This window comes from Sarcophilus harrisii, chromosome 2 (assembly GCF_902635505.1).
Source record: "Sarcophilus harrisii chromosome 2, mSarHar1.11, whole genome shotgun sequence".
In the NCBI taxonomy this organism is placed as follows: Eukaryota; Metazoa; Chordata; class Mammalia; order Dasyuromorphia; family Dasyuridae; genus Sarcophilus; species Sarcophilus harrisii.
Genome location: NC_045427.1, coordinates 232,492,958 through 232,516,612, shown reverse-complemented (window position 1 = coordinate 232,516,612; position 23,655 = coordinate 232,492,958). Strand labels below are relative to the sequence as shown.

Sequence of the window (23,655 nt, the reverse complement as noted above, 5' to 3'; positions counted from 1 at the left end):
TAGAGAATTAAATTTAAATGAATTCAACTAACACTAAGAATCTACTGTATGTATACCACTGCTCTCACCATTAGTGGATCTATATACTTTAGATGAAATATGTTCAGGGGGTTGCTAGTAAATGTTTCCCAGCTAGCTGTCTGAAGGAAAAATATACTCACGACATACTTTTGTGTTTGGTCTTCATCTTCTTCATCATTGTAAATTTAGATAATCAACAACAAAAAATGAACTAAGCCCTTATTTGTAACATTTACCAATTTCTAAGGTTTAAATGCTTACACTGAAATTGTAGCAATTAGTGTACATGGTTAACCTATATCAGATTATTTGCTATCTTGGGGAGAAGGGGAAGTAAAAATGGGGGGAAGAAAAAATTTGGAAAACAAAGTCTTATCAAATGAATGTTGAAAATTATCTTTACATGAATTTGGAAAAATAAAATACTATTGAGAAAAAAAAGAAAGAATATGTAGCAATTAGCTCTTATGAGTCCTTACAAGCTGATGTCAGCGCTCATCTGAATACGTATGTGCCTTACTAATATCTCTAGTAAGGAGAGATAACTATGTACAAAATAATACCTAATATGTGTGTAGAAATCTTGGAGAAAAAAATATTATGTGAAGTTTAGGAACAGGGAAGCTCATTATCAGTGGGGCGAGGAAGAATTGTTAGGGGAGAATTCATGAGGATTTTGGAAAAGGTCTGATTTTTCAGTTTTTAAATACTGTGGATAAAATACCATTGGATCATTCTGTTATCTAGAAGGACTTTGGGATCACAATCAGATGAATTAAAAGCAAGATAGTTAGTCTTCTGATTTTTTCACCAACTAACAATATATTTTCATTCAAATTTATCCCAGTGAAGATGTTACTAATGGCCCTGATGTGTTTTCAGTTCCTGTGGTTTAGCTAATTTTGTCAAATATGTGCTAAATAACCACTATGGAGGCCCCAAACCCTCAAAGAAAAAAAAGAATTTTCATAAGAAAATTTCTAATAGGGAAATACATACATACACAATGAACATATTACAAAATGCCCACTTCTCAGAAAATAGGCTTAAAGAAGGAATGCAATAGAGAACAAGAAGTATATAAAGTCAAAAGCAAAAGGAAAAACAAGGGGTTATAGGGTATAAGAATCTCCAAATCAGGAACAATCCAAATCAGGATATTCCCAGCAAAGTTGACCCATGAAACATACATACTGTGAAATATGAAAAAAAAAGCCCCTTTCCTCATTTTAGAGTTTTACCCTGAACTTAAATTTGAAACCAGTTAAGTTCTTTACATAATTTAAAATAAGGAAATCAACTCAGTTTATAATTCTAAGAAAACTGGAGTGGTGGTGGTGGTGTATTTAAAATAACCACAAGATTTCTGGTCCTAGGTTTTTGATCCAGTTCTGTAACTGGATCACTCTGAATTTAGCGAGGCATTTTACATGTCTAGGCCTCAATTTTCACGTCTGTAATATTAATGATATCGCCTAGATGAGTAAATGAGAATCTCTCTTCCTTTTAAAAAAAAAATGTTAAAAGCAACAACTACAGTGAATGGATGCAATTTTCTGAACCACCTTTCTACAAAAGAGGGTGAAGTAATTCCAGATCCCTTTCTGGGGCAATGAATAGTTGTTAGAATTACTTAGAATTTGGCTCATTTTAGTGTCCTTTTTATTTACTTTATTATAGTTATTGTGCATATTTTTCTCCTGGTTCTGCTTACTTCACTTTTTATCAGTCTATCCATATCTTCCCATCTTTCTTAGAATTTATCATAGCCCTAATTTTTTTAATGGCACAATAATATTTCATGACAATTGTCACAAACTGATCATTCCTTCATCTAGTCCAATATTTTATAGATGAAGAAACTGAGACCCAAATAAGTTAAATGATTTGCCCCAGATTACCCAGATAGAAAATTAGAAAGCTGAGATTCATAGTTGGGCTTTTTGATTACAAATCTAACATTCTTCTCCCTCCAATACACTACATCCAATAATGACCAAAAATTGATAGTAATTATATTGCTTTCTAAAATTTGCAAAGACCTTGACATACCTTAGTTCATTTGATCCTTATGATAATTCTGTGAAATAAATGCAAGTGCTATTATCCTTGCTTTACACATGAAGAAACTAAGATCCAGGGAAGTTAAATATAGGCCCACTACTCCCAAATGTTATATTGGGGATTTCATTTTAAGACTTCTGTCTTTTTTAGTTTTCAATAACTCTTAAATTAAAAGTGCCTAATGACTTTAAGATATGAACAATAACATGGGATTGTCATCAGAATAGCTTTGAGGTTTGTGAAGTACTTTACAAATATGGTCTTATTTTATCGTCAAAAAAACCCCCAGAAGTTAGATGTGATTATTATGTCTATTTTTACGTATGAGGAAACTGAGGCAGGCAGCGGTTGAGTGACTAACCCAAGATCACACAACTGGTAATTGTCAGAGGCCAAATTTGTACTTGAAGCCTTCCTGACTCTAGGTCAAGCCCTCCATCTCTGTGCCACCTTGCTGCTGCACTCTGGGTAGGCCTAACAGCATAAGTGTAGCTAAAGGAGAAGAAATTAGTGGTTGAGATTTCTATAATTCTATTACTATTCCTTTACAAGAATATGTATGTACATATGTGTACTAGAGATCTGACATATGCAGACTCCTTCAGCTTGCTAAGATGATAGCTCCACATGTGGATTCTAAGGAACTCTTTCCAGGAGAATGGTGATGATAAGTAAAGGACATGCATTCACGGGTTATATATTCTATAACTGGTTCCAGGTGACCTACCATTGATAGGGAGGAAACATTTTTTTATGGGCTACTTTAGCCAGAACTGTGGAAGTTCGAGGGTTTTTTAGCTTCAGTGATTTTTCTTTATATACTCTTCTTGTCTTCTTCTGCCCACTGATGATATATGAATCAGATGGAGAGACTATGCTTAAGATAAAGGGCTATGAGGTCTTCCCCCTTTAAGACCACATGGCCCCTAATAGGGACTTCCTTGGCCATTCCATTGGTTCTTTTTCCATTTGGATATATGGAATGTGGTTTCTAATATGGGGAATTTGGGAATTTCAAAGACCAGGAGAAAGAGAAAATGGAATCCTAAAGTTGGAAACTAGGTTAGGCTTTGTAGGCAACACAACCTTGATGCCCCCAAGGAATGAGAAAAGATTTTCAGGAGGTATCTTCCTTTGGGAGTGATCTTTTGGACTCCCGTCTAATTGAAGAACTCATTTAGCAGCAGTACTGCCTGGCCTGAACTTGGTGGAACCAATATGTGGGAATTGAGTTAAGTTATAAACTCAGTCCCCATCTCCCCTGACCTGGCCCTAGAGACCAGATAGTATGTGAAAGATGATGTCCTAGAGATATCAGAGAAAATGATATTTCTTCTTGCTATATCTTTAAAACAAATATTCCATTGTAAAAGCTATCTGATAGAACTGACAGTGATAATCACTGCCATCCCCTAACAAACTCAGAACAACATAACTGAAGCTCCCATCTTATTACTGCTGTTCCATTAATGAGGATAGGGGCTAGACTTAGATGATTTTAAGGTGTCATCTAACTCTAATTTTATAATCTGTACCTCTTTGTTCCCCTTAGTAAATGTTCTGAGAAATGTTTACATTTTCTTGCTTGTAGTTACTTAAAATATGGAGTTCAGAAACCTTTAGCATGTTTTCCACCTAGGAGCAAGAGAAATCATTATCATCTCCTATTGGTGCAGTGGAAAGAGTGTTGGATTTGGAATCAGAGGACCAAGGCTCAGATCCCTTCTTTTTTCACTACCTATATGACCTCATACAAGTTGCTTAACCACTCTGAGTCTCAGTTTCCTCGTCTTGTAAAATGTGGGGGTTGGACTAGATGGCTCCCAAGATCCCTTGTAGCTCTTTAACTATGATACTATGATATCACAAATATGGAGAAAAGGAAAGAAAATAGACACAACTTAATAAAACACTGAAAGACCTGAATATTTCCAAAGTCTCTAAGTAGAACTGAAAGCCTGCTGCTAGGAAGTTCTAGTTTTTAGTTTCCTTTTGGTTTCAGATGATTTGTTGCCACTACTGAAAGCATGTTTTTACAAGTTGCATGTCAATGATTAACAAACATGCAAAAAAACAAGAAAAGACAACCGATCCAGCATCAAAACAAAACCCAGGAGATCTGAATTTAAGTTCCTTTTTTAATACTTACTATGTGTTCATGGGCAATTCTTATAACTTTTCTGAGACGTTTCTCCTTTGTGAAGTGGGGATACTGATATTATTTTATTTGTGAGGGATGTGCTTTGTAAAGTATTTTAATGTTATTTAATATTATGGTATAATTACATGTTAAAGTCTAAGGACTTTTCCCAAAGAGAATGACTTTAAAAGTAATGATGCCTTATGCCTTCTAAATAACGATTATGTAATTTAAAAGTTTTTTATTTTTAATTTTTTTTTTCATTTCTGAAGTGCTTCCAAGAATGGTAGATTAAGCACAGGGCACTAAAGTTGGAGATCAACTGTCCAATTTAATCCACTACAATAAATATTAATCAAGTACCTATTATGTGCAAACCAGTCCCTACCTCTAAGCCACTTACATGGTACTATGCCCCAGGGCATATTTGGGTTGGTTAAGGGAGATGGCAGAGGAATACCCCCTTCCAGTGCCCCCTCCCCCAAGCTAGAACTAGAAGCAACCTCAGAACCATTTAGTCTAATTTCCTCATTTTGCAGGAGAAGAAAACTGAAATCCAGGGTCACACAAAGGCAAGATTTAAACTCCATGCTATACATGTTCTGTTAGTTGAGTAAAGAAATTAAAAATATGGAAAGGACTTAAATTACATTCATAGTGGCTTGGTTTCTTTCTAAAGGACAACCTTTTGGTAACTTTATTCAGCTGTCCAGGAAACAGCTGAGCACATGAAAGTCTGGATTCCATGGCAGTTGTTTCAGAGAAATGATCTGGGTTGCCTGAGTTGCTTACTTCAGTAAGACAACTGACAACTTTATGATGCTTGTACCAAATGCCGAAGCACAATGCAATTGTTTCTTGTAACAACTGTGTTGTTCTTTAAAATGTAGCTCAGGGATTTATGAAATGCAAACTATTCAGAATCTTTTAATAGCCTCCATTTTCTGATGCTGACTGTGAAAAGAGCATTGGGATAGTAAATTGGTAAATCATTAGACTTCTAGTAGGACAAAGAGATCATAAACTGAAAATCTTTCTATTCTCTCAACTCAATATTTTTAGGCTAGCATATTCTCAAAAGTAGCATCATTCGCCATTTGCTGGAATAAATGTGGTATGAAATGTGAGTTTGTAATGTGAATGGAATAAAAAGGGAGGGCAAAGAGAGGGGAGAAAAATAAGGAATGGATCCATAGGTGGGGAGAGGTTAAGTATTAGCCATGCAAGTTAAGGAGTAGAGTTAAAGTAGAACAGTTAGCAGGGATAGGAATTAAGATATATACACAAACACTATAACAAGGATCAAGAGAATTCAGTAGAGAAAAAAAAAGGGCAATTAGTAATCATTGATCTCAGACAAAATCAAACTTAAAAGAGTCAATTAAGAGAGAAATCTATGCTATATTTCAGCCATATTAAAATTCTTAGATGCATATCTATAATGAGTAAATGTACATATATGTGTGTATGTATGTATGTATATAAATATATATTGATATATGTATGTGGATAGGTAGGTGGGTGGTTATGAATATATTTGTATAAGTAAATATATCAGTGCTTAACTGTAGCCTGCTAGGGGGAAGTAGGAGGATAAAAGGGGGGGAAATAATAAAGTAATCAGAAAACAAAAGCATACCCTACAAGGAAGCCACAATGGGCAATCATATATATATATGATTGAATGTATATGAATATATATTCTCTTTTGTTATAATGAATATATAATCTCTTTTATTATTATATGTACTTTCTTAAAATGAAAATTTATTGTTACATCTTTTGAATTCCCCCCCCCCCCTTGTTTTGCTGGGCACATGACAATGTTTTGTTTTTCCTTTTCTGTCTTTATTTTTCTATTTTTTTCTTATTTTGTATCTAGTTTTAAATAAATGAAATTTTAAAATAAAAAAAGAAAGAAATATGAGTCTGTGATGACAAAGGAGGAGATGATAATTCTGAATAAGGACATCTGAATCTATCTTGCATTTTCAGTATTTGATGAAGCTTTGTTTTTTGGAGGGAAAATACTTTATGGTCTTTCTTCCCCTTTCCTTTGTATATCTTCCCTTTAAATCAATAGAAATGGAATCTTGGCTATCATCTCTCTATAATGAATATCATGAACATGTCTTTGGTACTATAACAAGTCAAAAGCTTAAAAAAAAAAAAAAAGCCATTAAGAGACCATTCACTTTCCTGTGAAATTTGTTAAATGCATAGGAGAACATTTTTTCAAACAACAAAAAAAGTGTTAATTGTAAGTTAATAGAGATAGAAGGGCCCATAAATTAATTTTTAGTTCAATCCTTCTACTTTCTAATGGAGGAAATTGAAGCTTACAAATATAAATGACTTCCCACAGTTCCCCCTTATGACAGAGCTGAGATTAAAAACTCAAGTTTTGTGATACCCTATAAGATACCATTTTGGCAAAGCAAATGAAAATCAGTCCTTATTCCAAATACATCCTACTATCTCTTACTTATTCATGTACGAAGAGAATATCAGTGACTATGGTTTAACTCATCTGGTTTAGAAATAAATGTAGCACTTCATAGAATGTATTTTAACAATGGAAATGTGTTGTAAAGCTCTACTTCAAGTAGATGGTTAAACATTTTTTTAACTTGTCAATCAAACTTACATGTCAAGAAAAGTTAACAATCATTAGGAAAAATATTAGCTTCAGTACATACTTTAAATATGCTGTTTTTTTTCCCTCTTAGCAGATGACTTTGCTGAATGTCAATCTGTCCTGTGTGTGGACTATTTTGTACTCTTATTTTGTTTTCTCTAATAGTGGTAAAAGAGTGAACTGAATGATCTCTACTTTCTCATGTGTTCATAAGATACTTGTCCACAAGCCTGGGGAGACTTTTGGAAATAATTTGTGTTTAGGAAATAGAATTTTTATTTAGCATACCATTTGGCATATACTAGATGCCTGAGATATATCTGTTGAATTTAACTCAAATAAAACAATATCCAAACAATCAATAACATTTATTTAGCACCAACTATGTGCCAATATTGTGTTAAATAGGGATTGAATTCACTATTATATCATTTTATCATCCTTACTATCACCAATAGTAGCAGAAAAAAAATTTTCTTAATCACTCGATTCATAAGACTGGAATTTTAAAAAAGAAAGAAAGAAAAGCAAGATTCTTGAGAAACTTACAATCTGACTGAGGACACATAACACAAAAATGACAAATGATGATAGAAGGTAACATAAATTAAATGCCATAGAAATATCAGGTACAATCAGTGATGCGAGAAATCAGAGACGGGAATGATCATATACAGTACAGAAAAGTTTCATGAAAGCTTATTAGCACCATAGCTGGGGGAGAAATAGAGAAAATAGCAACTCATTCTCTCAGCACTATAACCTAAGAAAACAGCAAAGTTGGCCAACCTGTTATTGGTATGTGGGGGCAATATAAAGTTTTGAGACTTAAGGAGGAAGAATAATGGAAGCAAGACTTGATTGTAACAAAAGGTTCAGATTCAGTTAAACCTATAGAGATTTGGAAGGGATATGAATGTATTATTTTTTATTCTCATAAAATATTTTAATATAGCTATGTCACTATTTCTTTTCCAGTGTACTTGCCTGTGAGAAAGTGCTCAGTGGGACAGTGTTGTGTATGCGTTTCCTGACTTGTTCTTGAACGTCTTGTGTGCTATAGCTATACTTGACACCTTCTTGGTGTCTAGAATTTTGGTACTGATGAGTGTGTGATGATAAAACTATTCTGAGACAACTGGGATACATTTCTGACTCTGACCCATTCATGGCAAGTTATGTTTGAGAGCCTAAGATGTAACAGAGTTGATATGGAAAGGAAAGACTTGGATAAGTGGGTGATAGTGAAAGACAATTCCAATAGGAAGGGAAACAATGTGAGTAAAGTGAAAAAGGAATATAATGTGGTGTTTAGGAATAATAACAACCAACTGAACTTGTTAGCCTAGACAAGAAAATTAATGAGTAGCACACAGTATTAATTCTATGAGCAATATATTATTTTCTAAAAATTTATTGAATAATACCAATTACATTCAAGATTATACAGCAATCAATAGATTTTCTTAAATGTAATTTCTCAAGTTCGATACTGAATATTTTTTAATATGTATGCCAAGGTACATACCTGTTTAGCAAAAGATAGAGTCTTTTCAGTGAAAATTTTTGCTGTGGTCAGTGGTGCAGGTTGTTCATACACTTGATCAGCAGAGGAAGAAACTATAGGCTGAGATTTAACCCAACCAACCATTTGCTCATATACACCTGGTGGAGGAGGTTTGTTGAGCTCAGAGGACACATGGCAAGTCTTTTCTGGACTGCTGGATAATTCTTCCAAATTATTCTGGGGGGAGAGAGAAACTCTACCTTCTTGAGAATCAGTAAGGAGATGGAGACGATTTGCAGGGGCCAGCCCTTGTCGACCATGAAGTGAACACTTCCACCACCCCTCACTTTCTGGGACATTCTTTTCCAGAATGGTCAGAATGTCTCCTCTCCGGAAAGCCAACTCATCAGCACATTCAGCATGGTTATCATATAATGCTTTCGCCAAGATACACTGCTGAAAGAAAAAAGAACAAATTAATAATGCCTGGTTTAAGTTTTTAAAAGATTTTCACAAATATGTTCTCTTATTTTGGCAATAATTCTGTGTGGCAAGAAGTAACTTCTATATTATAACTAGGGGAAACTAAGGCATTAGTGCTTAGTCATTTGTTTAAGATCACACAAGTATTCAGTTGCAGGGCATTAACTCCCAGATTTATGCTATTGTCATTGTGTTCCATACTACTCTGTCCAATGTTCATTAAAACACATTATTTCAAAAGGTTACAATGAATAAATCTCACTGTGCCCATATTTTCCAATTCCAATAGACAATGTGGTTTTTAGGGTTAGTTGTGTATTGCTGATAAACATAATCATAATTATAATAAAATCCTATTTCACTGTCTTATCCAAAGTATGGAGATAACCTTGGAAGTACAAATCCCGGCAAGTCTTGAGAAGCTACAGTCTTTCTGTATAAACTAAGTGACATTGTCTATAAATGTAAAGACAAACCTTGTTAAGTTCAAAGGGGCTCATCAGCTAAGAAGACTGATCACCAAGAGATGAGGCTTTCTTTTTTGCCCCAGACTGAATTTTGGTTGATTATACAGTATAATCACAGATCCTGAAATTTCATAATGAATATAATCACATATACCAAGTTATGTCCATCTGCATTAAGAGAGTTTTAGGCTATCAGTAAATTACCTTCCCTTTTCAGCTTTACCTCTCAGAAATTTTAGTTTCTTTCAAAGTGTAGCTCAGGTACTTTCTCCTGCAAGAAGACATCCTAGATCCCCCTAATAGTACTCTCTCCTTCAAATAATATATTTTTTGACCACTCAAATGTTGTTGTTCCCTCCCTTCCGTAACACTCCCTAAGATTGCCCCCCTCCTCACTAGAACATAAGATCTATGGAAGTAGACATAGTTTTTCATTTCTCTCTTCCCCTTTTTTCTTTATATCAGCAGTGCCCAGGATAGGGTCTTGCCACAATAGATACTTAATAAAGGCATACAGAATTGAGTTTAATTACTACTGTACTTATTTCTGGGAATGAAACTTAATAAAAGTGAAAATGAATGGTATTACATCCTCTTTTCTGGTAAGGGGAGTATTTCTCTCTAGTCTCTACTTCCTGTACCCATTCCCAAAAAAAGTCTATCTGAGATTCTGTGGTTTACTGCACCAATTTAAGCCTTAATTTCTTCAGGGGTTTAGAGAACATGGGATCAAGTTATTGGAAGCATCCAGATTTTCCCAGGCTACATACTTCATGCTACAATAGGATCTGAGGATTATGGATATAATAATAATAGTAGCTAATATTTCTGTGTGTCAGGCATTGTGTTAAGTGTTTTACAATCATTTTCTTTTTTTATCCTGACAACAACTCTGGGAGGAAAGTGCTATTTAGCAGCTGAGAAAACTGAGGCAAAAACAGACGTTAAGTGACAGAGATAAATGTTTGAGAACAAATTTGAACTCATCTTCTTGACTTCAGACATAGTGTTTATCTATTATATCATCTAAAAACTAGTCAGCCCCCCCCTACCCTAGAGTCCCCAAAGGTCACACTGGTAGTAGGTGACAATTGGTATTTGAATTCTGGTTTTCTGACTTCAGAGTTAATCCCCTTTCCATTGCACTATGATATCTTGTTGGGTTTTTTTAAAATAATATTTTATTTTTCCAGATACATATAAAGATAGTTTACAACATTCATTTTTGTAAAACTTTATGTTCTAAATTTTTCTTCTTCCTTCCCTTAACCTCTCCCCTCCCCAACAGCAAGCAATCTGATATAGGTTAAATATGTACAATCCTTTTAAAGATATTTCCGTTTTTGTCATGTTGTGTAAGGAAAAATCAGACAAAAGAGGGAAAAAAAACACAAAAGGACAACAAACAAAAAGATGAAAAGATATGCTTCAATCCACATTCAGTCTCCATAATTCTCTCTGGATGCAGATGGCACTTTCCACTTCCTTTGGAATTGCCTTGAATATCTTATGTTAAACATAAAAGCTGCAAATTGTATGGTGAGAAGGGACTGTCTTTATCTAGTCATTAATTCATTAGCACAGGGCTAGACAAAAATAGAAATCTATGAAAATTTCACAGTAGTCAAAGAATCATAGACTTAGTGCCATTTGGTCCTACCTTTCATTTTGCAGATGAGAGAAGAGAGTTCCAAAGAGATTAAATTCATATATATAGTAAATGTCAGAGGATTCAAATCTAGGTCCTCTCATTCAAATCAAGTCCTGACATCTCACTCTAGAGCCAGTGCTCTTTCCATCAGGCCATAATTTAGGGGAAAATATCCCAAATTTGTGAGAAACTATCTTTATTAATTTATTAACACAGGATTAAGCCCATGGATGGATGAAAGAGGAAACAATTTGTGGATAGGCTCATCTTTTGAGTTAAGAGATTAAGAGCCCCAATATAAGTATTTATATGTAAGCAGGCCTGGCTTTCTATTTTTTTTTTTCTATTTTCTATTAACATTTTAGCACAGCTCTACTTAACACATTAACTTGGAACACAGAGAACAGAACTCTGTAACCTTAGGAAATAGCAGGGAGAAATGCATGAGGAATAGATTGGGCAGAATGGTGAAGGGGTAGTACAAAAAAGAAAGGGAATGAACACATATAGAGTGCTTACTGTGTGCCAGGTAGGGTAAGATAAGGAGCACAGTGCATAGTGTCAGGCAGAGTCAAGAAGAGTCAACTTCATGAATTCAAATCTGGCCTCAGATCCTCACTATCTGTGTGACCCTAGATGAGTCACTTAAGCCTGTTTGCTTCAATTTTCTCATCTGTGAGTTGGAGAAGGAAATAGGAAATGTCTCTGTTCCCAAATGGGGCAGGAAGAAGCAGATATGATTGAAAATAATTGAAGAACAAAAATGTGCCAGGTACTGTGCTAAGCATAGCTTTGAGGTGGAAAATTATTATCTCTATTTACATTTGAGGAAATTGACTTGGCCAGATTCACACAGTAGATTTCTGAGCCTAGATTTGAACTTAGTTTTGCTTGATTGCAGGTTCAGTACTCTGTCTACTGTGCCACTTTTGCTTTAAGCCAGAGACTGCTCAGACAGAGAGTAGGTTCACCAAGTAGTCCACCAAAACAGGAAGCCCATCAGGGCTTTTCCTGGGCACAGAAATCTGGGGGTGGGGGGAGAGACTCAAAAGAAGCATGGAGGGGAACCCAAAGATATCAAAAGCAAATTTCACTGAAGTTGCAGTTTTGCACCATCAGTCTGTATCCCTTCATGTTGAAATGTTAATGAGGCAGCCATGTACAAATAAGTGTTCACATGTCTTAATTATTTTTAGTAATGGGAGGTAGAAAAATCAGGAGTAACTGAAATAAAACATAAAACAGATTAATCAATTTTGAAATCTCTGAGTAATCCCAGACTTGCAGTTCAGACTTTTGTTTCACGCTCTTATCTTCCCCTCCTGCTTTTTAAAATGAGAATAGTGACCAGTTAACAAATGGAATGATGTGGCTTCTGATCTCCCATTCCTTTCTTATTCTCTTATTCTTATTGCCCAAAAATGGGCAAGTCATTGTATTATCTACAAAGAGGGTCACCAATTCCCAAACAACTGAGGACTAGTGTGGTCTAATAGAGTTCTCATTTAGGCCAATTCAGGGGGCATGGTAGAAAACTAAAAAGGAACATGATTTTAACATCTGCATTGTACAATAAATACATCCTGGGAGAAGAGAAAACCACAAACCCAAACCAACTACTGAATTTTCCATGAAAGGCATTTCAAAGTGGGTTGAGGAAAAGACTACAGCCCACAAAGAACATACAGAAAAGATAACACGTGCCCTGGAAATGTGACTTTGTGCCTTTATTAAGAGCAATTGCTACAAAGCAACAGCTGGTCTGAAGTGCATCAGGAAAAACGAACTGTGGCAGATGATAGAAATGACTTGTGGATTGCAAGACCACCTCCTCAGTGATGGCCACAGAACAATGAGCTCTTTCTATCCTTCCAGCCCATTCTCATCCCACAGCTGTTATGGAAAGCCATCCACAATCTCTTCTTCTCTCTTGAAGATTAGCATATTTCATTAATATGTTTCTTAGCTTTGAATGTGTTAACTAACTCAAGTCTTGATTCTAAGACATAGATGACTTTTAAATATTTACATTTCTATCAGTATTATATAAAAATCATATTACAAAGAAGATCCCACTCTAGGTGAAATTTTGGTACATGTCACCAAATAAGCAGCATATTTATTAAAATATTTGAAAATGTATTTGTTACTAAACTGAATAATCATTAAAACATTGGAAAATATATTTAATTTTAAACTGCACACTCATTAAAATGTTTTATGATATTTATTAATAACTTTTATTAAATGTCTACTTTGAGGAACAGCACAGTAAAAAAAAAAAAAAAAAAAGCACTAAATTAGGAGACTTGGGTTCAAGTATCAGCAGCTAGGCTTACTATCTATGTGATTTTAGACAACTTTAACTTTTCTGATCCTCCATAGCCTCACCTATGAAATACTAATCTACCTGATAATGTTAATCTGAGGAAAATGCTATAAGAACTGAATTATCAATTCATCACTGTACTAAAAACTGCAGGGGTTACATGAAGAAGTATTATATGGTCTATTCGACAAGGAGTATGTAGATTAATTATCAAAAAAGAAAGTACTAAGCTTGGATATTTGGAACTTGGGTACAGCAGTTGCCGTTATACTGTAGATGTTTAGAAGGGCCAGTTGGTAGAGAGTTCCTCCCATCCAGCAAAGTATTTGCTAGTATAAAATAATAGGCCAGGATTTCTCATTACTTCCCTAGATCGGTTTTTTAAAAATTCTTTCATAAAAACACAAAACCCATTCTGAATAAACTTTTAAAGACAAATTCAGATGTGAGGAAGGGAACAATAGGGAAAAGAACTGAGGGCCCCTATCAGACATATTAGCTGCCTTTTAAATAAAAGTAGGACAGGAAGTGGGGTGAGGGGCAGGGGAAGGAAGGAGTGAGCTGGGGCAAAACTTGAGGTGCCAACAGAAGGAAGTGTGCCATCTAGTAGCTTCCTATATTAATTCAATATTCTTAGTAATTAGGTGCTAAATTCAGTTGTTTTTGCAAAAAGTGAAAATGCTATTAGTGGCCTCTAAATGTTTGTGCCTTAGGCAAAGCTCCAGTCACCTGCCTCTAATTATGGCTTTGTATCTTATTACAGCCAAAAAAGGGGAAAAGTCAGGGTAGGCCTATATTCAACCACAAATAACTGATAGCACCCCCAGATTTCAAAGATCCTGAAGTGTATCCCAAAGTTTTTTTTTTTTTTTTTTTTTATCAATCTTTACTCCACTTCTAGCTTGTGTGTGTGTGTGTGTGTGTGTGTGTGTGTGTGTGAGTTTCCTTAGAAAAACTTTTAAGTTCTTTGAGGGTAGATGCCTGACATCTGTGTGTGACGTCATGGTGGAGAGAGTGCCAAGATTGGAGTTAGGAAGACCAGAGTCCAAATTCAGCATCAGACTTTTCCTAGCTATGTGATCCTGAGCAAATCACTTAACCTCTGTTTGTTTCCTCATCTATAAAATGGGGGTAATAATATCTTCCTCACAAAGCTGCTGTGAAGATTGAATGAGATAATAACTGTATCCCATTTAACACAGTGCCTGACCCATTGTAAGCACTATATAAATGTTCGCTGTTGTTAGAATGTATTAAATTAATTAATTTAAAGATAATTGATCATTAATAATATTTAGTAAAATATTAGTAGTAGTGTTAATATTGTTGTTTAATTTTTATAACATTGAGAAGAGAAACTAATATTATAAGACACAAAAAAATCCTTATATTGGACCAGTAAACTGGTTGGGTCTCAGTTTATCACATTATGGTGGTGCTTGCACCATTTAAACATTCAACATTGTCCAGTATTGTTCATTTCTTATTGCCTCAATTTGATTGACCATAGCCTACCATCAGCTAACTAATCAGCATTTCCCTAATTGGTATATTCCACAATGGAAGGATGAACTATGTTAACCCCTGGGTAAAAAGTTTCAAACACTGGTCAAAAGGATCAACTAGGTAATACTACAGCCTCCAGGAAAACTTTTTTTTTTTTTTTTTTTAAATCAGTAAAATACAATGATTTAGGGAAGATACTTAGTCAGAAATCTGTGACCTCTGGGATGCCTAATCTCAACTTTTTACAGACTTGACACTGACTGATCTCCAGAGATATATAGAGGTGAAATCAGAAGGCTGGGCAGAAATACTTGGCTAAGAACCATCCAAGAGAGACTTCATCAGCCTAGATAGGAGAGCACTCATGTGACAACACTACATGATAGATGTCCTTTTAACATTGCTTTTTGAACCATCAAAAATTGAAGCAGCTAAGTGATTCAGTGGAAAGAAAGCAGTAGGTTTAGAGCAGGGAAGACTTGATTTCAAACCCAGCCTCAGATACCAACACTAGCTGATTGATCCTAGGCTTGACCCTAGATTATCACTGTCTGTCTTGGTTTCCTCAATTGTAAAATGAGGGTTATGAAAATGCCTCTCTCACAGGGTTGTGAGGATCAAATAAAATAATCTCTGTAATCTGATCATGTATGTTATCTACTCTCCTTGCCATTCTTCAATAAATTCTAGTGACCTGCTGCCTCCAGGATTGAATATAAAATTCTGATATTCAAAGCCTTTCAGAACTTAATCCCTTTCGTTTTTTCTAGTCTTCTTACATTTTACAAAACAGAGACAATTGTTGTTTACATTATAATGTAAACAACAATTGTCTCTGTTCTGAGGGTTTTCCCATCCCAGATAAATATTTTTTTGACTAGGTAAAAGAGGCCATTTTCCACCTAATTTCTTACCTAGCATTAATCACTGATTCACGGTTACCTCAGTCATACTGAGACCTGTTAAAGACTTTAGCTTAAAAACGTCAAGGTCTCCCATCCAGGACCATCTGCAGTCCTCCAAATCTATTATCTGGCTACTGGACCCAGATGTTTCTGGAGGAGAAAGTGAGGCTGACGACTTAGTACAGCTCTCCCTTACTTAAATCCAATTCACTTGCATATTGTAGCATCACTTCCCTTAATGGAGGACAAACAAAAAACAGCCCACATCAGCAGAGTAATCTTTCTAGTAGTAGATGAGGAGAGATTTGGTTTCTTTCCTCCCAGCTCTGGAGTGTAGAGAGGGTTTAAGCACAAAAGTGGTGCTAATGGATTAACAATGAGTTAACACTTTTTTGTCTTTTTATTAAGTATGAGCGCCTTTCTCTAACTGAATTAGAAAGAGCAGGGATGGTGATGGTAAAATGTCAATGGCCAAGTTTAAAATTAGCCATGCCCCTGGAACTTTTAAATAGCTATACCCTGCTCTGGACCCACAGTCAGGCAACTGGAATCAGTTCTATCTGAGACTCTTTCATAAGAGTGTCATCCAATAGGATGAGGGATGGCTGCAGGAGAATTTCTCTGAAGATCACCTCCATCAGTCATGGTGTCTAATAATTTGCTATTCATCTAGGAGACACAGTACATGAAGAGTTAGTTCAAGATAGTTTGAATTATGATTGAGGAAGCAGAAACATTTCTCAGACTGACATCCATATAAAGAAACAGGCATTAGAGACAATCATCTTCAAAGAATATGATCCCTGGCTGTAGAGAAGAGAACCAATGGTTATAGACAAAAGAGAGCTACCAGTGGTGATGATTCAAAAATGCTTCATAGCCAACTATGTCCAGGGCTGTTATTTAAAGTCCCTCCTAGATTGTGATCAGTTTTCCCCGAGAAAGGAGTTAACATTTTGGTAAAAGAAACTTACCTTGTTATTACATTCACACCTCATTATCTGTGACTACAACCCACCCTTCATCAACTGATTTGGGAAGAAAAACAATCCTCCTTTACACTATACAATGCTTTGACCATGACAATTTTGTCTCTTGTCTCTTTTCCCTGAGGCAATTGGGATTAAGTGACTTGCCCAGGGTCACCCAGCCAGGAAGAGTTAAGTTTTTCAGGTCACTTTTGAACTCAGGTCCTCCTGACTTCAGGGCTGGTGCTCTAACCACTGAGCCACCTAGCTGCCCCATGACATTTCTCTTTTTAAAAATCTGCTTATTAAGCAGCTTCTCATTGCCTACAAAATAAAATATAGATTCCTTAACTAGGCTTTCATCATCTTTTGCCTCTATATTTTTTTCCAGCCTCTCACTATTCCTTTACAATTTAGCCAAATGAACTACTCTTCATTCTTTGACTGCACCTTTCTCAGCTCTATGTTTTTGCTCATTCTCTTCACTCGATCTGGAATGGCTTCCCCTTTTATGCCTTGAAATCCTATCCATCAGTTTAAGATTCAGCCCAAATGCCACCTTCACCATGAAACCTTGTAGGACCACTCTAGCCATAATTCATCTATCTTCCCTTTAAATTTCTGTAACATATAGAAGTTACTTCTTGCCACACAGAATTTCTGAGTCACTTTCATAAACAGTGAACAAGTATGATAATACCCGTCTACTTGTAGCCCCTCCAAAATTTAATAATGTTTTCTGTATATATTTTATATCATCATTTCTCATTTGTCTTTTCAAATTCTTACAGTTCTCATTTCCCTTCTTATGTTTTTCTTCAGTTCTCTTATTAAGCTTCCTAGTTAATCTTAGGAATTTTATTGCAGTTCTATTTTCAGTAAGAGCCTTGTATATACTAAGCACATAGGTGCTTAATAAATGCTTGTTGAATAACATAATTTCAGGAAGTCTAATTGTTGTTTCAGTTTCTTAGTCTCTATAGGATATCGTGCATGCTTTGTCTCCTATGCATACATGTCTTTAGAACTCAGTCTTTGGCAATCTTCTCTTCATTTTTAGTGATCATGAATGTAATTTTCATCCCTAGACATATATCTCTTAAATCAATAGAAAGTCTAGGCTAAAGACTATTACATTACACATATTCTATGTATAATTCAGGTAGAGATATCAGTATCCTTTCTGCTTTCTGCTAGCTCATCTTCCTTCTTCATTCTCACCCTGGATTCTTAAGTAATTAAGGAGTGTTTTTTTTTTTTTTAATTTTCACATTAATAACATTACAACATCTCCTCTTATTGATTAATCATTTAGCTCAGGGCCTCCACTCCAGTTTATTAAATATCAGTGCTCATTTCTATATCAAATCAACTTATTTCCTAGGCCTAAATGTCATAGTTACTGATTGTATTATTTATTAACAGTATAACAGACAGTAAAACAAAGAAAGAAGCAATTATTTACACTATTTGAGATATGAGACAGATCACAGCTCAAATACTTCTTATCACTACAACTGCTGACTTATCAATTTTGGGTACACAGTTTCAATCTTCACTTCCCTCAAGATATCAATTAAAGTCTCTTGAAAAATTCTCTTCCTGATTTTGTTAAGATAAAGATAAAATAAATATTAAATTCAATTATCTCAGGAAATAAGTTCTCGTAATTCTTTTTCTTTAACCTCTCTTTAACCACCACAGTCAACAATCTCTTCTGCAACAATTAAACTTTCAGTCTTTCACAAAGAGTAGAATGATAGGCAACCTATCCAAGATTTCATTCCTTTTAAAATATTTATGGCCTCTTTGAGAAAGGATTTGAAGTTGGTGTTTTATGCACATACGTTTACATGTACATATACATATACATGTATAGACATGTTCATATATGTTATGAGGGGTGAAAATTTTATATATATACACATACAGACACAGGGGCATGTGTATGTATACATAGCTAAAAAAACATCTGAAGCAGGATTCAAAGCTGGTTTTCCTGATTCCAAGTCCAAACACCTGGTTTGCATCATTCATACTGCTCTTTATCACATAATGCCTTATGTTTTAGTTATTTGTATATATGCTATATCTACACTGTAACAGCTTGTATTTTATGTAAGACCTTAAGATTTACAGAATGCTTTGCTCAAAACAACTGTAGGAACAGTGCTGTAAATATTATAATGACTTTTTATAGATGATTAAACGGACACATTGTAACTTTCTTTCTAGACACATAATTAGTAAGTGTCAGATTCAGGATTGGAATGCAGGGCAGAAGGCTCCAAATCCATCTGTTACATTTATACCACTCCTGTCTCTCACCTATTTTTTTTTTTTTTAATAAAGTAGTCTGTCTAAAATCTTTCATAGGGCCTATTGAAATGCCTTGTATATAATTGTAGTCATTAACTACTGCTAAGTGAATTAATTGGTTAAAATATAAGTAGGATAATTGATGAAATTGCACACATCTTTTAAAATCAGAATTCGTTTATTGTATTTTAATTCTTTAGAGTGTAGTAAAGCAGGAAAGGGAGCAACTAGGTTCCCCTGTGAATAAAGCACTAAGTTTGGGATAAGGAAGACTCATATTCATGAATTCAAATCCTGCATCAGACACTTATGACCCTAGTTTTATGACTAAGTAAGTCACTTAAATGTGTTTGCTTCAGTTCCTCATCTGTAAAATGAACTGGAGAAAGAAATGGTGAACCGCTCCAGTACCCTTGACAAGAAAACCCGAAATGGGGTCACAAAGAGTAGGACATGACTGAAATGACTCAGTAGCAAAAAGCCCCCCAAATCAGGAAGAGAATAGACAAGAATGTACCCCCTTGCTGTACCACCCTACCAGAAAAAATAAATCTTAAGTCGCATTAAAATTTTCTCTTTTTTTATAATAATGGCTTTTTGTCTTTTCAAAATACATGCAAAGATAGTTTCAATATTCACCCTTGCAAAATCTTGTGATACAAATTTTCCTCCCCTCTACCCATATCCCCCCTCTCCTAGACAGCAAGTAATCTGATGTATGTTAAACACATGCAATTCTTCTAAACGTATTTCCACAATTATCATGCTGCACAAGAAAAATCAGATCAAAAAGAAAAAAAAAGAGAAAGAAAACAAAATGTAAGCAAACAACAACAAAAAAGGTAAAAATATTATGTTATGATGCACATTCTCCCCATAATCCTCTCTCTGGATGCAGATGGCTCTCTCCATCACAAGTCTATTGGAACTGGCCTGAATCACCTCATTGTTGAAAAAAGCCATGTCCATCAGTTGATCATCATATAATCTTGTTGTGACACTCTATATATAGTATCCTGGTTTGCCCAAAACATCTCACTTTCCTGATCTTGCTGAGTAGTGGAAAGTTGGCTATTCTGGCAATCTTAGTTCTATAGGATGTGTATTAAAGAAGTAGTAAAGCAGTCATTAAAATACATAAAAAGAAAATTCCCTGGTACAAGAATTATAGAAGATCATTGAAATTTAGACCTAGAAGCACTCAGCTGCTCATTTATCTAGGGAGGAAACTGAGGCCCAGAGAAAGGAAGTGACTCAGTCCTGATCTGCAGCTGAAACAAAGGAGCTGAGAAATGAGCATGATGAGTGGGGTGGGTGTCGCTCCTGGGGTGCTATTCTGGGGATGAACAGAAATAAGGAGAGAAAGGGGAAACCCTCTGTTTCTTCTAAAGGAAAAAGAACCAACAAATGTTTCAAGTACTTAACAGAACATTAGAAAGTTGCTTGCTATCCCTTCATTCTTGTTCTGAGCTATGACCTCAGGCTTCTCCTTTATTCCACTATTAATAGAATGGTAAGCACCTTTCTCCTCCCCCCCCCCCCCACTTTTGTCTATTTCCTTAGTGGTTGTGGTTACCCACAATGATTCTACAAGAGTGGGAGTGCTTTAGTTTGACAACTTACAAGTACAATTTTCTTCTATTTACTTGGAAAACCCAAGTTTGTTGCAACTATGGACAGAGCCCTAAAAGTAAAATGGAGATGTGAGAATATGAGCCCTTCCTTAGTCTCCTTTATTTTAGTCCTCGCAAGTGAACAGATTGATGGGACTCAGTGGGGCCTCTAATATCTCTATTTTTATCATTAATCAGTCCTTAAGTCTGACCATTAGGCCAGGTTTTGGAGATATCTATGCCATGTTGAAAAAAGAAAACTATATAGGTAAAATGCACACATGAAATCATTAAAAAAACAATACAGTAGGATATAAGTGCAAAAAGAAGTGTCCAGACAAGATGTGCTTTTGGAATTCAGAGAAGGGAAAATTGGTTTGAGCTAAAATGATCATGGAATCCTTCAAGAAAGACCTGGGCCTTAAAGGATAGGAACATTCTTTCATTGCCCAAGTGATTGGACTTTCTCACCTCTGTTTTCCTATTCCCTTTTTCTTTTCTTTTCTTTTTCTTTTTTGCAAGCAATTGGGATTAGGTGACTTGTCCAGGGTCACACAGCTAGTAAGGATCTGAGATTAGATTTGAACTCAGATTTCCATAGTTCTATCCACACTTCCACCTAGCTGCCCTTTCTCTTTCTAAAAAAAAAAAATAAATAAATAAATAAATAAAAAATCTGTTCACCTATTCTTTGTTTTCCTTTTTATTTTTCTTCTCTTCTTATTTAAACCAAAGGTTCTCAAACTTTTTTTTGCTCATAACTCAATATTCTTTGCCATGGTAATATCCCTCAACAGACTCTTGGTGATTTTGAGGAAGGAGGCTGGGAACTGGGAAAGACTCCTTCATCAAGAGGCCTCTTCCTGAATGTTTCCTGAACCATTCTGTAACAAAATCCTGAAAGAAGGATTTACCCGAGTCTTGAAGGAAGCTAGGAAATGGAGATGAGAAGGAACATTCTACAAATGAAGGATAATGCATTCCCTAAAAAAGGGGAGGGGGAAAAAACTTCTATCTAAAGTTCCTTTAAAATACTTAGATCTAATATGATATAGAATGGCATATTTTGAATCAAAGTCCTTCTTTCTGACATGAATGTGAATAAGAGGGAGCTCCAAATTTGCCTTAGTGGAAAGAGTTCCCATCCCATCAGTAAATTCCTGAATTTCCTGCTTATCATCAGTATTTCTGACATGACACCATTATTCAGAATTTTAACTTTTCACAAGTTCTATCAGTCCCAAGAATTCACTATGACTTTCAAGCAAAAATGATGAGTTTTTTCCTACTTCCTTTAAATGACAGACTATTTAGTTATTTTATACAGATTATTTTTCAAAACTAAAATGTCACAAATAGTGAGCCATATATACTATTGATACTTAAGGTTGCAATTCTTTTTATGTATGTTAAACGCAGGTCATGTTTATGTTGTCAGAGTAATCCCTAAAGTCCATGGAAACCCTTCAAAAAATGTTCCTTCCTAATATTAATGAAAAATTTACTCATCTCATTCTTATCAGAGAACCAGAAACAGGCTCTTAGAGCCAGGGGATACTGATGGGGGCAGCTGTGTAGGGCCCTTTGATCATCTTCATTAAATTTTGTCTTCCTTTCAATGTATTTGGGAATAACTTATATTATGTAAATATGAAGATAGGCCAGGAAAGATCAAAGCATAGAAAATTGTGTTGTTTGCATTAGCTGACTTTTGCTATTTTTCCAAATAACATATGCAAGGCAAAGTTTCTGAAGTATTTTTTAAAATCCTCTTATTATCTCCACTATTCCTACTTACGTGCCCTAAAAAAGGAAGAGGAGAAGGAGGAAAAACCCAGAGGAACTATTATTTCTCTGGGGAATTTTGATGGGCAACCTTCTGCAGAATATTTCATGAGCTCAAAAGGGAGACACTACAGAAGCAAAAAAAAAATTTTTTTTTAAATGATCACAGAATGACTGTTGTCTATTGATTACACAGGACAGATTTTAAAATATAGAATTTTAGCACTGGAAAGGAGAAATGTGGAAATAGAGACCTCAAGAGGAAAGGGACTTCCTAAGATCATACAACTATTGGTGGCAAAACTAAGACCTAAACTCTTGTCATCTATTATCCCAGTCCATTACTCTTCTGCTCCCTCTGAAGAGCCTTCCTAAGCGTTCCCAAACCAGATTCCTTCTAGTTTCTCAATCATCTGCTTCACAGTTTTATATTCCTTTCAAACAGTTAATTCTGCCACTACCTGGTCTGATCCAGTGTCAAAGGTTTGATTGATTTAGAAATAGATTTTATATATATAATAGATTTAGAAATTGAAGAGAGCTTAAATCATCTAGTCCAATTGCTTGATTTTACAATTAAAGAAATTGAGAGAGAAGTGAATTGCTTACAGTCACATAGGGAGTTAAGTGGCAGGGCCTGGATTTAAAGCAGTTTTGTCAAATTATAAATGCTGAATTATAAATTCAGCATACTCTCAATTGCATAATTCCTTATAGACTGCTAAAGCTTGAAGATTTTCAAAAATCTCTTTTTTAAAGACTTCATTAGGTTTTAACAATAGATATGGTCAAGTGTTTTATGCCTTGTATCAATAGATATGTTTGAGTGTCATAACACTAAGTCACCTGTGATCACTCAGGGTTATCTTATTGTTATTCAAAGTAAACATTAAATAACCATAATTCACATTTATGTAATATTTCATGATTTATAAAGCCCGTTCCTCTCAAAAACCTTAGAAGGTTATAATAGTGCCAATCTCTAGAATATTTGGGATACATCTTCCAGTTAGAAAATTTATTAATTTTGCAGAAGATTAAGAATAATTATGCTATGAAGAATGTTGACAAATGTATTGATTATCCCAACTCTATGTTTCTGGGAAAAGGAGGTCATTCTGGTTAAAAACAAAAAGTGTATGAGCTATGAAGGTGGCGGGGGGGAGGTGTTTCTATTATAAGAATTGGCTAATAAGGTGCTTCTATGGGAATTAAATGGTATATTTCCATTTTCTGGTGGCTTGGTGATACCTAAGATA

The 23,655-nt window shown here is 35.1% G+C and overlaps 1 protein-coding gene across 1 annotated transcript in view; it reads right to left on the bottom strand.

Annotated features, from left to right (window-relative positions):
• CASS4 (Cas scaffold protein family member 4) overlaps window positions 1-23,655 on the bottom strand; it is a 59,883-nt gene that overhangs the window by 18,633 nt on the left and 17,595 nt on the right. The window contains exon 2 of the mRNA XM_012539683.3: window positions 8,392-8,826. Within this exon, the coding sequence (XP_012395137.1) occupies window positions 8,392-8,826 (435 nt within the window). The remainder of the gene's footprint in view (window positions 1-8,391; window positions 8,827-23,655) is intronic.